The following is a 16,142-nucleotide window of genomic DNA, read 5'->3' on the forward strand; positions in this document are numbered from 1 at the left end:
CGTTGCTTTCGGTCCTCCTCCTGCTTCTCGTCCGCTGGCAGCAACGAGGGCGCCCTGGGAGGCAGCATCCTTTCCGGAGGCGGAGCGGCGAGACGGAGGGAGGCAGGGGCTTGCCTCTCGGCTGCGCGACCCCCGCTCACTCCAGAGAGCCACCAGCGCTGCAGGGAGATGGGCTGCGGCAACTCCACCGCCACCAGCGCTGGCAGCAGAGGTGAGGGGCAAAGCGAGAGGCTGGTGGGGCTGGAGGTGGGGGCTTGGCAGCAGCGCCAGGGAGGATGCCCTGAAGGGTCTTGCGGGGAAAGAGCCCGGAGGCAGGTAATGGGAGGGCTGGAGGGCAGCAAGGGAAAGAGGGCTGGGGGGTTGCAAGAGGAAGGTGCCTGGGAAAGGACAGAGCAGCGAGGCGGCAGAGGAGAAGGCACGGTCTGTTCTAGAAGAAAAGGAAGATTCCCTTTGTGTGACTGTGTCCGGCAGGCGTCGAGGAGAGGCAGCCGCACACTTCTAGAAGTGGCTAGAAACTTCATGCCGCGCTCAAGCAACGCTGTTCTCAGGCAAGGGATGCAATGCTTGATAGGGGCGTGCAGGCACAATTCACTCCTGCCTGCCTCTACCCACTACTACTACTACTACTACTACTACTACTACTACTACTTATTATTAATTGACGGAAATGAACCAAAAATGTGTGAGGTTCCCCCCACTCACTCCCTCACTGGAAACAGCTGAAGCTGGGAAGGAAAAGGGGGACACACACACCAAGTCCGCTGCTGGAATGCCATTCCTGAAGCTGCTTTGCAAAAGCAGGCAAAGAAAAGGTGTCCTGCAAAGCGATGCAGCCTGATTTTTTGGCGTGACAAGTGCAGGGCTGGACTGCTGCATGTCTATTTACTAGGCGTGTGAATAATGTTAGGAGTGCAAAGAGGCTGGCTGGAAAGAGTTATGGTCGCTCTCTGCAGCTGACCTTTCAGCATGACTTATCCTTTATTTCAAGCTCTTTTTTGTACTTGGCGGCTGATATTCCCTTCCTGAAAGGATTTGTCCTCCCCCCACCCCCACCCCCCAATAATACAAAAGGCCTTTTCTTTTCATCCACTTAAAATGCACATAACTCAGGGCGGGAACAATTGACTTTGCATTCATGCATTTGTTTTGGCACCACATCCTTGCCTCTCTGATGATGATGCTTCAGATTTTCTGTCTGTGAATGGTTCTGCTTTAAATCCGTGGATGTTAAATCATGGGAAAGTTTTTTTCTGCGTCAACATTTGACAAAAATGTGACCAGCATTCACCCCTTAGACGTTTTTGCAGCCCAGTGTCGCTTGGAGTGGTTTCCAAGAGTTGTCATCCCGTTGCAGCTTGCTGGATTACCAGTGACAAGCTTCTTTTATGTTTCATGGCTGTAGAGCATTTTGCATCTATGCAGCCCTATAATCAGTCCAGGAAGCACCACATGAATGCAGAAAGTTATGCTGCTCTACGGACCCTAAGATTAGGGTACTCATACCGCTTCTTCTCTGCATATAATTTTCAATATGTTTTTTGTTTTACAATTTAAGATACTCATTTTACATCCCTAATATATCAGTGACTTCCCTTCTTCTCTTTCTGTGGTTCATTTTACATATCATAAATTCCTGCATATTTTACAAAAACTATACCATTCAGTATTCCATTATTGCATCCATCAAAACTTGTTTACACTGTTGAACTTATCTCAACCCTGCCAGCATTTTCAGCTGTACAGTGGTGCCTCGCAAGACGAAATTAATTCGTTCCGCAAGTCTCTTCGTCTTGCGGTTTTTTCGTCTTGCGATGCACGGTTTCCCATAGGAATGCATTGAAAATCAATTAATGCGTTCCTATGGAAACCGCCTTCAGACCAGGTCCAGGGACAGTGTGTCCCCCGACCTCTTCTGAAGGCTGGGGGGGGGGGACAATGGCTTTTCTTCCCACCCCCAGCATTTTAAAAAACCCCGGGACAGCGGAGGACATCTCCGCTGTCCGGGGCGATCTTAAAATGCTGGCGGGCGGCATTTTAAAATCGCCCGGGACAGCAGAGGACTTCTCCGCTGTCCGGGGCGATGTAAAAGCCCCTGGGAAGGCAGGCAGGGGGGACAAAGACTTTTGCCCCCCGCCCGCCTTCAGAAGAGGTCCTGGACCTCTTCTGAAGGCGGGCGGGGGGCGAAAGTCTTTGCCCCCCCGCCTGCCTTCAAAAGCCGTCCGGGAAGGCAGGCAGGGGGGAGCAAAGACTTCCCCCCCGCCCGCCTTCAGAAGAGGTCCTGGACCTCTTCTGAAGGCGGGCAGGGGGCGAAAGTCTTTGCCCCCCCCGCCTGCCTTCAAAAGCCGTCCGGGAAGGCAGGCAGGGGGGTGCAAAGACTTTCGCCCCCCACCCGCCTTCAGAAGAGGTCCTGGACCTCTTCTGAAGGCGGGTGGGGGGCGAAAGTCTTTGCCCCCCCGCCTGCCTTCAAAAGCCATCTGCGATAGCGGGAAGCTCTTCCCTGCTATCCTGGACTGCTTTTAAAATGCTGGCGGTGGGGAGCAAAGCCTTTTGGCCCCCGCCGGCCTTCCTGGACCTCTTCTGAAGGCCAGAGGGGGGGAAAGGCTTTGCTCCCCACCACCAGCATTTAAAAGAGGTCCCCGGAGATTTCCCTATGGGCTTTCGTCTTGCGAAGCAAGCCCATAGGGAAATTCGTCTTGCGAAGCGCCTCCAAAACAGAAAACCCTTTCGTCTTGCGGGTTTTCCGTCTTGCGAGGCATTCGTCTTGCGGGGTACCACTGTATACAATTATTTCCCATATATTCAACGTTTTCCAATCATCTTTAAACGTATGTTCTTCTTGTTCTCTTAGCTCATACCACTTCTTAGTGGTCCCGAAAAACAATGCATTCAGGTGCAATTACATCATTACTACTTTTATTACATTATTATGTTTATTTCCATTGCTTTGCAAATGCTTGCAGCTGTCCAATGTTATGGATGTTTGCTAGTATCTAAGTTCCACTGAGGTCAGTGGAACTAGCTCCTAAATGCACTTCCAGTGTTGTAACACTAAGGCTGCAACCCTGCACGTTTCCTAGGTGTCTGCCACATTGAACTCAATGGAGATTAACTTTTGTGTAGACACATTTAGGACTGTGCTCCTGGGGAAGTTGGGATGTGCCTTTGATAGGCTCTAGCCCTTAGCTTCTTGGATCTACGATGTTTTCCAGTGGATAGCAATGCACATCCTAAGCACGAGTTCCCAGTAACTTCTGCCACTGTAAGATGGCCCTGGAACATAAGCATTAATAGCAAGCTGTTCTTATAAGAAGGGTTTTGCTTTGCATTCCTCAACAGTTTGAGGTGCATCCAAGAAATGTAGTGTTGCAGGGTTATGAGTGAACTTATTTAAAGTTACTGCTCCCAGCACACAGACTGGTAGAGGGCCATTGGTCCAGGTCAGCTTTTCCCAACCTGATGTCTTCCAGATGTTCTGGGCTCCAACTTCCATTGCCCCAGCAAGTATTGACCATGGAGCTGACAAGTGTATACACTCAGACGTAGGCCCCAGTGGTGCTGACTCCCATGCATAGAATTGTAGCCTTGGAAACAGGAAATCTCTAGTCCTATTCATACAGTAGGGTTTACTTTCAAGTCATTATGCTGAATGACTATATTCTCATGAGCAAAGGTGAAGATTCTTGGGTACTCCTGTAGGAAAACATATTTAGAATTATGCTTCATGCCTGCCATATATACTCAACTTCCTTTATCCAAAAGAAAATGATTTTGTCTATTGAAAATATGTGAGAATAAATTCTGAGAGTTCTCTCTTGCTTAGACTGCATATAGCTTGTTGCTGTCAAAGCAAATATTTTTCCATATCCTCAGTGGAAAAAGTATTAAAAATTGGTTTGTTTTTCAAAAGGTATTTGCACCAGATGCCTAAGATTCACGCTACAGTTAGCTACTTTCACCTGAACACTGAACTATTCTGGGCTCATTTTGTGATATCAGGTAGCACGGGATTTGTGGTAAATAAAAACTAAAACTGAAATTCAAACTAACTGGTGCTGGGGGCGGGCGCATTGTAATTCCATATTTCTCTACTTGTCATCCCATTCAAGATTGCTTGTTCAGAGTAAATCCACAACAATTTCATGGCAGTGCTTTTCATTTCAAATCCTTTCTTGAGAAGAGGCATGGAGTTGTGCCTCTTGAAGGATCAAATGGTGCAAGTCTTATCTCCAGCAAAGAGTCTTGTGGCATCTTTATGACTTAACAAATTTGCTAGGGCTGTATGATTCAGGGCCTGGTCTGATACTTTGTAGCAGCCCCAATACGACCCCAGGTAATCCAGAGCTGATCCAAACTGGATCCAGGTAGACCCAGAGAAATCCAGGGCAGCTTCAACCTGCTGTGGCCGCACGCACACTGGGCTGACCTGAATCATCCCGAGTTGGTTTGGGATTTGGCCAGAGCTAGAGCACAGCCCTAGGATTTGCTATGGCATAGTGACTCAAAGTCTACATCATGAGATGCATGAAGTGCAGTGGGCATGGTGGGCCTGGGGGGTGTCGAGGAAGTGTGCCATTTGAGAGGCATTTTTGCAAAAGTCATATGACCTTCCCCTTCCAACAGGGCAACTATGGGAAGGAGTAAAGTGGTGGTGAGCCCCATTGGCACGATCTTTTGCATATTTTCATCTTGAAGTGATATACTTCAGCTTTGTAAAGAGGGTTGTCCAGAGCTGGAGAGCAGTAAAAGGGGGAGGGAAATAAGGAAGCCCAATTTCACTTTCAGACAAAATCCTGTCCTAATGCTAGCCCAAATACTTCTGAGGCTGGCTGAGCCAAAAACCTCCATATCCCAATCCAGATCTTAGATGACTCAAACTCTGGTTCTGGGTCAATTGATCCTACGAAGGACAGGCTGGAGTGTAAGCACCTTAGTTTTGATAAGTGTCTCCCCTACAATGACCTGGATGGTACATTGTTGATGGAACAATGTGACTCAGATCATCATCTACTTGGCTGAGTTGGCATTATGATCCTCATTTGGAGAGAGAGCAAGGAGGACCATTATAACATGGACTCTGACCCCATTAGAAGAGTGACTGAAGCAGACGGAAGTACTTTTTGCAAATATAAACTTGCAGTTCATTGATGTTAAATAGAGATTTTTTTTATATAAAAAAAATTTACTTAGGTACACTGGCTGTTAAATGAGCCACAGTTCCAGGGAACATAAAGCATTATTAACCTTAGGAAAATGCTCATGAAGCTTGCAGGTTTGCATTTGCAAACATGTTATACAATTTGCACTAATTAGCTAACAGTTAGCAGCAAGATTGAATATTCTCATCTGGCCCAAACACAAGAGGGTGGTGATTTTTGCTACAGTGATTTGTTTATTAAATCTCAGCTGGTTTATGTATATATCAGACAAAGTAAACCACTGTTAAATTAGTGGTGCAATGGAGAACATATTGAAATTCTCATGTAATTTGCTAGCCCCCCCCCCCGCCTTTCTCTCTCACAGTCATATTTAACCAGCTAGTGGCCTGAAGAACAGGGACGCGGGTGGCTCTATGCTCTAAACCCCTGAGCCTAGGGCTTGCTGATCAGAAGGTTGGCGGTTCAAATCCCTGCGAGAGGGTGAGCTCCCATTGCTCAGTCCCAACTCCTGCCAACCTAGCAGTTCAAAAGCATGTCAAAGTGCAAGTAGATAAATATGTATCGCTTCAGTGGGAAGGTAAATGGTGTTTCCATGCACTGCTCTGGGTCACCAGAAGCGGCTTATTCATGCTGGCCACATGACCCGGAAGCTGTCTGCGAACAAACACAGGCTCCCTCGGCCTATAGAGCAAGATGAGCGAGCAACCCCAGAGTCATCCACGACTGGACCTAATGGTCAGGGGTACCTTTACCTTTACTAGTGGCCTGAAGGCCAGATCTGACCCCTGAAGCAAATTAGCCTTATCCCTTGGAAGGCTTACAAAATTTTAATTAAGGTGTGTTAAAAGTTTGCCCAAGTTTCCTAAAGAAACATTTCTTTTCAAGCTGTAAAACAATAGAGATTTCCCACACTTTCCTATTACACTTCTGCTTAGATCCTTCACGTGTAATGTCCCACCTCTGCCTGAATGCTTGTGGTCCATATCACTGAAAGTCGTGTTTCTAGAGATGGAGTCATTCTTTGATGAAAGCCCAACCATTTGTGAAGTAAGGGACATTTAACTTATAGAATAAGTTGACTCCCTGGGAAAAAGAAGTTGGCTACCCCTGCTTAAAAATCAGCTTATGCATTTTATTTTAAATGTGATGAATGGTGCAAATTCTCCAGAAGGCAATCATTCAGATTGCTTAAACTGGAATATTATAGGAAGCTTATATGATAAGTTCGACCAGACTCATCAGTGGCTGTCACTTGCAATTTTTCAGCTGCTTTAGATATGCTGCCCACATACAGAGCACCATGTGCCCATATACGAGGTGAATGGTTGAGATCATGCTGGAGAGTTTGAAATTCCTTGTCATTCCCCTCCTTTCTTTTTGATAGAAGGAGAAAGGCAAAGAAATCCCCGTTCCTAGGATCCTGACGAGATGAAGCTGTTCCTCTTCCAGCTCCTGCTTTCTTCTGCAGGGTTTGGTAGGAAAGCAGAGATGTTTGCATCTGACTCTGCTTTGGAACTTTCTGCTTTTGGTACTGTAAACAAACAGTGGTGCAACTGAGTGCAATTCTCTGGCAATGGATGGAACATGTTGGAGCCTACACAGTGTGTGGTATTCAACTGAGTTTTAAGCAGAGTGGACCTCTTGACAGTAATGGTTGTAACTGAATTATGCTCATTAATTTCAATGTCTCTATTCTGAGCAAAACTTAGTTAAACCCACCCACTGATTCTTTCTTTAGGGTGGCCATCTCTGCTTTGCACACACGAAAAAAGAGGACAAAGGTTTGCATAAAATTGCATATGGTAATTTAAATGTTTGGGAATTGTTAGCAAGGTTGCAGGTTCAGTCCTAAAGGTAAAGGGACCCCTGACCATTAGGTCCAGTCGTGGCCGACTCTGGGGTTGCGGCGCTCATCTCGCTCTATAGGTCGAGGGAGCCGGTGTACAGCTTCCGGGTTATGTGGCCAGCATGACTAAGCCGTTTCTGGAGAACCAGAGCAGCGCACGGAAACGCCATTTACCTTCCCGCCGGAGTGGTACCTATTTATCTACTTGCACTTTGAGGTGCTTTCGAACTGCTAGGTTGGCAGGAGCAGGGACCAAACAATGGGAGCTCACCCCGTGGTGGGGATTCGAACCACCGACCTTCTGATCGGCAAGTCCTAGGCTCTGTGGTTTAACCCACAGCGCCACCCGTGTCCCAGTTTAAATGTATTGTTTGGGAATTGTTAGCAAGGTTGCAGGTTCAATCATAGAAGACAGCTGCATATTCCTGCACTGTAGAGGGTTGGACTAGATGATCCTCAGGATCCCTTCCAATTCTATGATAACAACTCTCAGCACCCTTAACAAAAAACAGCTTCCAGAATTATTTGGGGAAAGCCGTGGCTGCTTAAAGTGGCATCATAGTGCTTTAAATGTATGGTGTGAATGTGGCTTTAGAAGAGGGATTAAAATAAAGGGCTTTCCTACTCATGACCACATCAATCCTTTTTAAAACAAGCTTCTTAAGGATTGCCACTTTTTTCTTTTCTTTGCTGGCTCATGTATCTTCCTAGAATGCAGCTTGAGCTCTAAACATTAGCAAGTGATAATGGTTATCTCCATAGAGGTATAAAGCTCCACCTGCTGATTTTTGCAGATAAAGTGCTGTTAAAGGCAGATGATTAGCTCTTTCTGTGAGTGAGTGCTTGCCTGCCTGATGTCATCATGAATTTTGCTTAGGAAAGAACTCTCTGCAATTTAAAGCATCTGCTTAGTAAGTGTAATAATAGCTCCTGCAGGTACTCTAGGTAAAATTGTGCTGCAAAGTGTTATCGATCTTCATGGATCAAGGGATAAACTATTATGCTTCCATCCCCACTAAAGCTTTGAGCAATATCCCAATTTCAGCCTTGGTCTTCTGCTAGAAAAAGCAAACTGAACCTTGAAGATTAGGAGGACACAACAGATGGGGGAGGGAATTGGGTGTTTACACTCTGAGCTGAAGGTTACATGCTGGCACAATAAGAAACCCTTTTAGTTCCAAGAAAAATTGCATTATATATTTACTTATTCCTGAAAACCTAAGCAGAGGAAGTTATCTAGCGAATAAAGTATGCCAATACAATTGCATTACCCTGTTATGCTTACCTCGCCTTGTAAATAAACAAGAACCACTATAACGAATAAACTAATTGAAACAAAACTAAATTCCACCAATGGGCCCTTTGGTTTCAAGTGTCATAAGCAGTGCTTTTTTTTCATTAAAAATGTTTAGGGGTACTCTCATTTTGAATCAAGAAAAACATCATTTTATAGTTCAAATCGGGAAAAATAAATACAGTAAATGGACAAAAGTACAAAGATTCACAAAATGTTTAGGGGTATGCGTACCCCTGCATTCCCCCCAGGAAAAAAAAGCACAGGTCATAAGAATGTCCTATTATTTATTTATTTTATTTATAAAATTGATTACATTTGTATATCACATTTACCTTCCAAGGATCTCAAGGGGGGTATACATGTTTCTCCCCCTCCCCATTTCATCATCACAACAACCTTGTGACATTGGGTCAGGCTAAGAGATGGTCTGCAGGTATGTGGAGCAAAGAAACAGCAATTTACATGGAAAATCATAACACCCCCCAAAAAACATATTAAATAGAAATTTAAAATTCTAAATTATGCAAGTTGACTACATCTGCATATATTTACTGGAGACTTCATTCAGCTTGCAGCACTTATGGAGAAGGGATTGAAGGCAAGAAATGAGAAGAGTGAAACTCATGGGTGGTGCAAGGACCAAGAGGAGGTTGGCAGTTGTTGTCATCACAAAATATGAGGCACATCGGGCTTATTTTGAGCTGAGTTGTGCTTCAGAAACCTGTTTTTAATGACAGGCTTTAGTTCTGGAACACAGGGCATATGCAGAGCTCATCCCTACTGAACAACTCTTCCCAGATCCCACATACAGTAGTGTAGTGGCAAATTCGGAAGTGCCGGGTCCCAAGGGTCACACACAACGAGGGGCAAACAGCTGGTTGCGCAGCCTTGGGTGTAGATAGCTTGTGAGTAAGTCTCCAGCTTGACGCTTCAAGCAGAGCATATAAAAGCAAGAATTGCAACCTTTCCCCAGAACAGCCCATCTCCACCTTTCTGCATGAGTCATTGAGAGATGCCTCCTAAGAATCTGGCAGGTAATTCTGCTGTACCAGGAGCAATGGGATGGAGTGGACCACAGGAGGCAGAGTGAAAGAAGACAGGGGCAGAACGGTGAATCATGATGTAGAGAAGCAGCTGGTAGCTACTCCAGTTGGTACAAACTTCCCCAGCCTGTGCCCTCCAGATGTTCTGGACTACAGCTCCCATCAGCCTCAGCCAGCATGGCACGGGTAACAGCTATTTACCGTATTTTTTGCTCCATAACACTCACTTTTTTCCTCCTAGAAAGTAAGGGGAAATGTCTGTGCGTGTTATGGAGCGAATGCCTACGGATGGCGGGGGGATCTGCTGCGGTCGTGAGCAGAGGATCCATGGTTCCCCTTCCTTCCCTCCTCCGTGGCTCGCTTTGAAACAGCAAAGCGGGAGAAGAGCCGCTGAGTGGGGAGGAGAGAGGGACAGAGAGCCTGGTTACAAAGCACGGATCCACATGGATCCTCAGGATTTTTGCACTGGATCACCCCAAATTCACCATCAGATCACATAGCATGTCCATGGCTACAGCTTGCACCCAAAAAATCACGCACCCACTGTTGCCTGGGGCCGCAGTGGTGCAAAAACGTGGTTACAAAGCACGGATCCACATGGATCCTCAGGATTTTTGCACTGGGCTGCCCCAAACTCACCGTCAGATCACATATCTGTGGCCACAACATGAACTGCAAAAATCATACATCCACTGTTTTGTTTAGAATGTTTTTTTTTCTTGTTTTCCTCCTCTAAAAACTATGTGCGTGTTATGGTCGGGTGCGTGTTATAGAGCGAAAAATACGGTAGGTTGCAGTCAAGCAAGGCAGTGGAAGTTGCAGAGCTCACATTTTTCATGGGAACCATTTTTGAGGAGGCTTGGATGGGGTAGCCAATGCTATGCCTTTTAGGTGTTTCTGGACTTCAGCTCCCATCAGCCCCAGGGAGCATGGGCAATGATCAGGGATGATGGGAACTGCACTCCAGTAATAACTGGAGGGTGCCATGTTGGCTACCCTGGTCTTGGAGGACTCCCTATCCCAGCTGGTCTCTACTCTCATGCCTCTTTTATCTCTATGAGTGTTTTTTCACCTGGCTAGAATATCTTTTCTTGGCTGGAAGATAGAGAGGGCTTTGTGTGCAGTAAGTTGCCTACTGCAGTATGGTAGAATTCACATTTGTTGCTCTGTCCACATTGGCCTCTGTTTTCACCCATTACTGACATGTGGCCCCTAGAAAGTTGCCCAAAGGGGGATGTGCCCCTCAGGCTGAAAAATATACTAGAATGTTGGTGTCAGTACACAAGGTCCCATAGCTCAGCAAACAAAGTTCAATTTAAATTGCAGATACCGTTTGCTTTCTCCTGGCTGGAGGTGGGGCAGTTATTTGTTGAAAAACTTGGCCTATCTCCTGGCAAACCACCGGACACCAAAATCCCTACTGATAAGGATTCATTAGGAGTGAGGGGGGAAAGCGCGTCTCAACTTTTGAACTCAGTTTTAATTTGGAATTTGGAAATGGTTTGGACAACATGGGATGTGCCTGTTTCAATCCAGAGCTTTTGCTAGAAATTGTTCTTAGAGCTGATAGTTTCCTGCGAGCTGATGAAACCTACAGCTGACTCATATACTCCAAACTAAGATATAATCTGGTGTCGGAAGCATGGAAAATCATTCACTATTTTCCTGTGCAATTAGTCACTTCGATTTAAGCTGACCAAGCTTTATCTGAACCACCCAGAGTCTCTGTCTGCATGTTAGAATGGCTGTGTGTGTCCTGTTTCTCCATAGGACAGGCCTCTCTTTAAAGGGCTGTCTGGTTCAGAACTGGTTCAGAGATAAACAGCTATATTGAGGGAGTGCAGAGACCTTGGGGTTGCCCATCAATGCAGTTAGCACCTGGAGAGTAGACTGAACAGGCAGGGACACAGGTCACTTGGTTTTCCTTGCTGTTTTGACATGTATTGCGTTTCTCTGTAAGTTATAGTAATTATTTCTAATTCTGCATCAATACATATAAATTAGCATGTGGAAATCTTAGGCAAATCTGTGAACTTTTTGTCCTGTTTTGGTAATGCGTTTCCTGTGTGATGTGTGCCTTTCATGGAGATGGTGATGTAAGATGGGCAGTCCAAAGGCCCTAGGCTACAAGAAAATGGTGACCGACCCCTTATATTGTCTCCTCCTCTTCTTATTTCCCCTCTGTCTGCTTCTTCTGTACAATGAAGTGGTTGTTTCTAGCATCTGATGCCAGTCAGGATGAGGATGACTGAGAGCCCATCAAGGGGGGGGGGCAGATTTGTCTTGCTTTGCTTTCCAGGACCAGCCCTATCATTTGGAAGGGTGATAGAGCTGCTTCAGGTGGGGGGTTCAGTGTGGGTGGAAAGTGGCAGCTAGATGTTGGCACACAAAGCTGTGCGTGCCATGCAGCACGCCCCCCTACCCCTCAGCTAACCTGTTGCCCTCTGGTGTAGCAGGAAATGCTGCCCCATTGACAATGCTGTAGTAAATTTGACTTGCCAGTTCAGTCAGCTTCTGTGCATGGAATGCAAGGGGCTCCCATTGTATCTTTTGTCATCTAAGTCAGTGTTTCCCAAATGTTTTTGGGCAACGGCACACCTGCTTACCGGAAAAAAATCTCGCGGCACACCACCATTAAAGCCCCGCCCCGTGACGTCAGCGCGCAGCGTCACGCTGGGAGGGACGCACAGAAATGAAAGTTTTTTCCCTCCCCCTTGCCGGGGTGGGAGGAGGCAGCAGAGCGAGGGCAGCTGAGGCGGCGGCGGCAGCTGAGGCGGCGGCGGCTGCGATAGCGGGCGGAGGAGGAGCCGTCGCCGGGAGTTGCTGCTGCTGCTGCTGTTGCTGCTGCTGCCCGGACATGCCGGCCTCCTCCTCCTCCGCTGTCTCGCGCGCCTCCCTTTTGCGCGCGCTGCCCCGCCGCTCGGCACCACCACCGCGGAGCCGCCCCGGCTCGACGCGGATCCTCGCCGCCGCCGCCGCCTCTCGCCGCCGCCTCTCGCCCGCCTCCCTCCCACGGCACACCAGCCGGTGTCTCACGGCACAGTAGTGTGCCGCGGAACACCGGTTGGGAAACACTGATCTAAGTAACCGAAGCCCAGGTCATAAATTCAAACCTAAGTTCTTACAAGATGAACTCAGTGCTGGTTATCTGGGGTTTTCGACTGTTTGGATTTGACCTGCTCTTGCTATCTTCTCCTTATTTATTTAATATTTTTTTTCTGTTTACCTCTGATATATTTTAAATCTGATGCCGCTTAGCTGCTGAATTCATTTCAACTCAAAGTGGGGACACATTAATGAGCAGTGTAGGACAAATCTCTGGTTAATGCCACTTTAGAGTGGAATTTTTTTTGTCTCTTTAGAATAGCTACCAACAATCCACGGGCAGATTACCCTGCACAAAGCTGATTCATTTCAATGGAGCTAATGCAGGAGTTGTCATAGTCCAGGTCAGACTCTTTGTCTATCTAATCTGTTTTTTAAAAAACAACAAAACACAACTCAAACAATTTAGTATCATCAGCAAACTTGCCTGTTCACTCCTAGCTCTACATAGTTTACAAACAAGTTAAAAAGCACAGGTCCTGATACAGATCCCCAAATGACCCTGTACTCCGCTTTCTACATCTCCCCATTTGGAGAACTGTCCATTTGTCCTTACTGCCTGCTTCCTGCTACTTAACCAAGTCCTAATCCGTCAGAGGACCTCTCCTCTTATTCCATGACTGCTAAGCTTACTCAGGAGTCTTTGCCGAGGTGCCTTGTCAATAGCTTTTGAAACTCCCAAGTATACTATGTCAATCGGATCACTTCTCTCTATTGTTGTTTATACTCTCAAAGAACTCAGACATGCTGTCTCTGCTTCAGCAAGGCTTGTACTTCTTAGGATGCTTCATATTTAAGAATATTTTTCACCAGTTTTCCCAGGAGAGATGTGAAGCTAGCTGGCTTGCAATTTCCACCATCCACCCTGGATTCCTTTTTATAAATTGGTGACTACTTTCCAGTCTTCAGGGAATCCCCAGGCATAGAATATCCCCCCCCCCTCAACTTTTGTGCACTCCAGTTATTTTGAACTACAACTCCCATCATCCCTCACCATTGGCCATTTTGACTGGGGCTGATGGGAGTTGTAGTCTAAAATATCTGGAGGGCACCAGGCTGGGAACACATTATATGTAGGGCTGCCTCTGAAGAAAGTTCAGAAACTTCAGCTGGTGCAAAATTCGGTGACCGGGTTACTCACTGGGGAAGAAGGTTTGAGCATATTACATCAATCCGGGTCTGACTCCACTGGCTGCCAATTAGTTTCTGGGCCCAGTTCAAAGTGCTGGTTTTGACCTATAAAGCCTTAAATGGCTCAGGACCACAATACCTCAAGGACTGCCTCTTCCCATATAAACTGACCCAGATTTCATTCACCATCTGAGGCCCTTCTTCGTGTGCCTCCCCTGTGAGAGGTCTGGACGGTGGGAACACGAGAACGGGCCTTTTCTACAGTGGCTCCCCGTTTGTGTGGAATGCTCTCCACAGGGAGGCTTGCCTGGCGCCTTCATTATACACCTTTAGGTGCCAGATGAAGACATTTCTCTTCAAACAGGCCCTTGGCTGATTGACATCCAATGCCCTTTTAAATGTGTTGTGGGAGGGGGGAAATTGTTGGTTTTGGGTTTTTCCTTATTTTTCTTATGTATTTTGCATTTTTTATACTGTAATTTTATGTTGTGAACCACCTACAGATGAAGGGTGATATACAAATTATCGTATTTTTCGCCTTATAGGACACACTTTTTCCCCTCCAAAAATGAAGGGGAAATGTGTGTGCATCCTATGGGGCGAATGCAGGCTTTCGCTGAAGCCTGGAGAGCGAGAGGGGTCCGTGCGCACCGACCCCTCTCACTCTCCAGGCTTCAGGAAGCTCTGCGCAGCCCTCCGGAGCCCGGCGCAAAGTCACGCTGGGCTCCCAACGGCTGCGCAGAGCTGCCTGCAGCCCCGGGCTTCGCGCAGCTCCATGCAGCCCTCCGGAGCCCGGCGCGAAGTCGCGCCGGGCTCCCGAGTGTTGCGCAGAGCTGCCTGCATTCCAAAGCCTGGGACACGCTGAAGAGCGCACCCAGGCTTCGCGCACCTCTCTGCAAGCTTGGGGAGACCGGTGCGACTTCGCGCCGGGCTCCCTAGGCTTGCGGATAGCAGGCTGTTCTGGGGGCTGGGGTCGGGGGAAGCTCGGGCTTCCCCCGTGCCAGCCCCGCGCCTGGGGGCAAAAAAATGTTTCCCCTTTATTCCCCCCCCCCAAATCCTAGGTGCATCCTATGGGGCGGTGCGCCCTATGGGGCGAAAAATATGGTAAATGATAGATAGATAGATAGATAGATAGATAGATAGATAGATAGCTACCAAAACATTCAAGTTCACATTAAGCCTTAAATTTAAGGTTTAATATATATATTTTTAAGTGCCCAATGTTTAGCAGCACCATTCTACCCACGTCTACTCAGAAGTAAGCCCTACTGAAGTCAGTGGAGCTTACTGTCAAGTGAACAGGGTTAGGACTGCAGCAGAAGCTATCTGTGGGCTGCTTCCCTGCAGGCTTCATTGAATGACATTTCAGCATCAATAAAACAGCCTTTCATAACAGGGGAGGAAGAAGGAGGTCATCCTTAATTGATTCCTGCCTTCTGTGCATTTAGTGGCTGAGTGAGTCATGAACAGTGAGCTGCTGATATGATGGGGAATAAAGTGTGGTGTTTGTTGTTGCCTTCCATTCTGCTTTTTTTGGATTTTTCGTATATTTTTTATATGCCTGCCATTCGAAGGGTGTATTAATAACAGATGTTTTCTAACTAATTGGCAATAAAAAATGTTACAATATTTAAAATGGTTCCAAGTTCAATCCTGGAGGGGATCGATGTCACTATGATAATCAACCTGATCTTTAAATGCAGTGGCTAAGAAAGATACGTCTTAGTGGAATAAGCTTGGAGATTCACATTTGGGTTAGGGCCTGCTATTGCTGGCACCAGTTTAACAGCCCTGCTGTCACCCAGCTCTTTAGCACGCCTGACACCAATATCTTAGAAATGATGGAAGTGGAAATATAAGGGGTGCATTTCTGTTCATTAGTGGTCTCTTCATGATTTATGTGGATTTCCCCCCCATTTGGTTGTGTACTTTTTGATGTTTTGTTTATGGTTTATGACTAGTCTTGTTACGTAATTTTTTATGTGTTGTAAGCCGCTTTGCACGTAGTTTGACCTTTGGAAAAGTGGCATACAAATAAATGACGGATTGAACAAGTGACACCAAATTTCTACACCCAACCTTCATTTTGCTCTTTCCATTCTAGATACTGCAGGAACAGCAATAGATGTGTAAGTATATATCTTTTGCATTGTCTATAAAATATTTTGAATTATCAAATGATTACCAGAGCCAGTAACCATCTCATGATAGCTTCTAACCAGGGTTGACAGGTTTTAAGTAAAGCTTCCGTTGTAACCTTCTTACTTGGGAGCAGGCTCCATTGAATTCCAGAAATCTTGAAGTCTCTGGGCAGATGGGGATATGATAGGCCACAGCATTTGAACCAGGCTGTCATCAACCGTGGATTGTTGTGCAGCTGGTGAAAAAGTTGTCCATGCTTGGAGGTCCACAGGACCCCTCCCCACAGAGGCTCACCATGATGCACTCCATAAGGTGGACATGACTGGCCCCCTTCCTGCACTGACCAAACAAGGATGCAGCTGTGGCATGCATCAGTTGTGGGGGTGGGGTTAGCCTCGGTGTGTGTCCCCACCACAATTATT

At 46.7% G+C, this 16,142-nt stretch overlaps 1 protein-coding gene across 2 annotated transcripts in view; it reads left to right on the forward strand.

Moving 5' to 3' along the window:
- The window catches only part of LOC308596724 (overexpressed in colon carcinoma 1 protein), a 25,722-nt gene continuing 9,580 nt past the window's right edge, over positions 1 to 16,142 (forward strand). For both annotated transcript variants that reach the window (XR_014012680.1, XM_081211917.1), the window contains exons 1-2: positions 1 to 211; positions 15,683 to 15,707. Coding sequence is in view for 1 of the 2 variants with exons in the window: in XM_081211917.1 (XP_081068043.1) it covers positions 169 to 211; positions 15,683 to 15,707 (68 nt within the window). In the remaining variant the exon portion in view is untranslated. The remainder of the gene's footprint in view (positions 212 to 15,682; positions 15,708 to 16,142) is intronic.

The sequence above is a fragment of the Podarcis bocagei genome (genome assembly GCF_964188305.1).
Source record: "Podarcis bocagei genome assembly, chromosome: 10".
Lineage (NCBI taxonomy): Eukaryota > Metazoa > Chordata > Lepidosauria > Squamata > Lacertidae > Podarcis > Podarcis bocagei.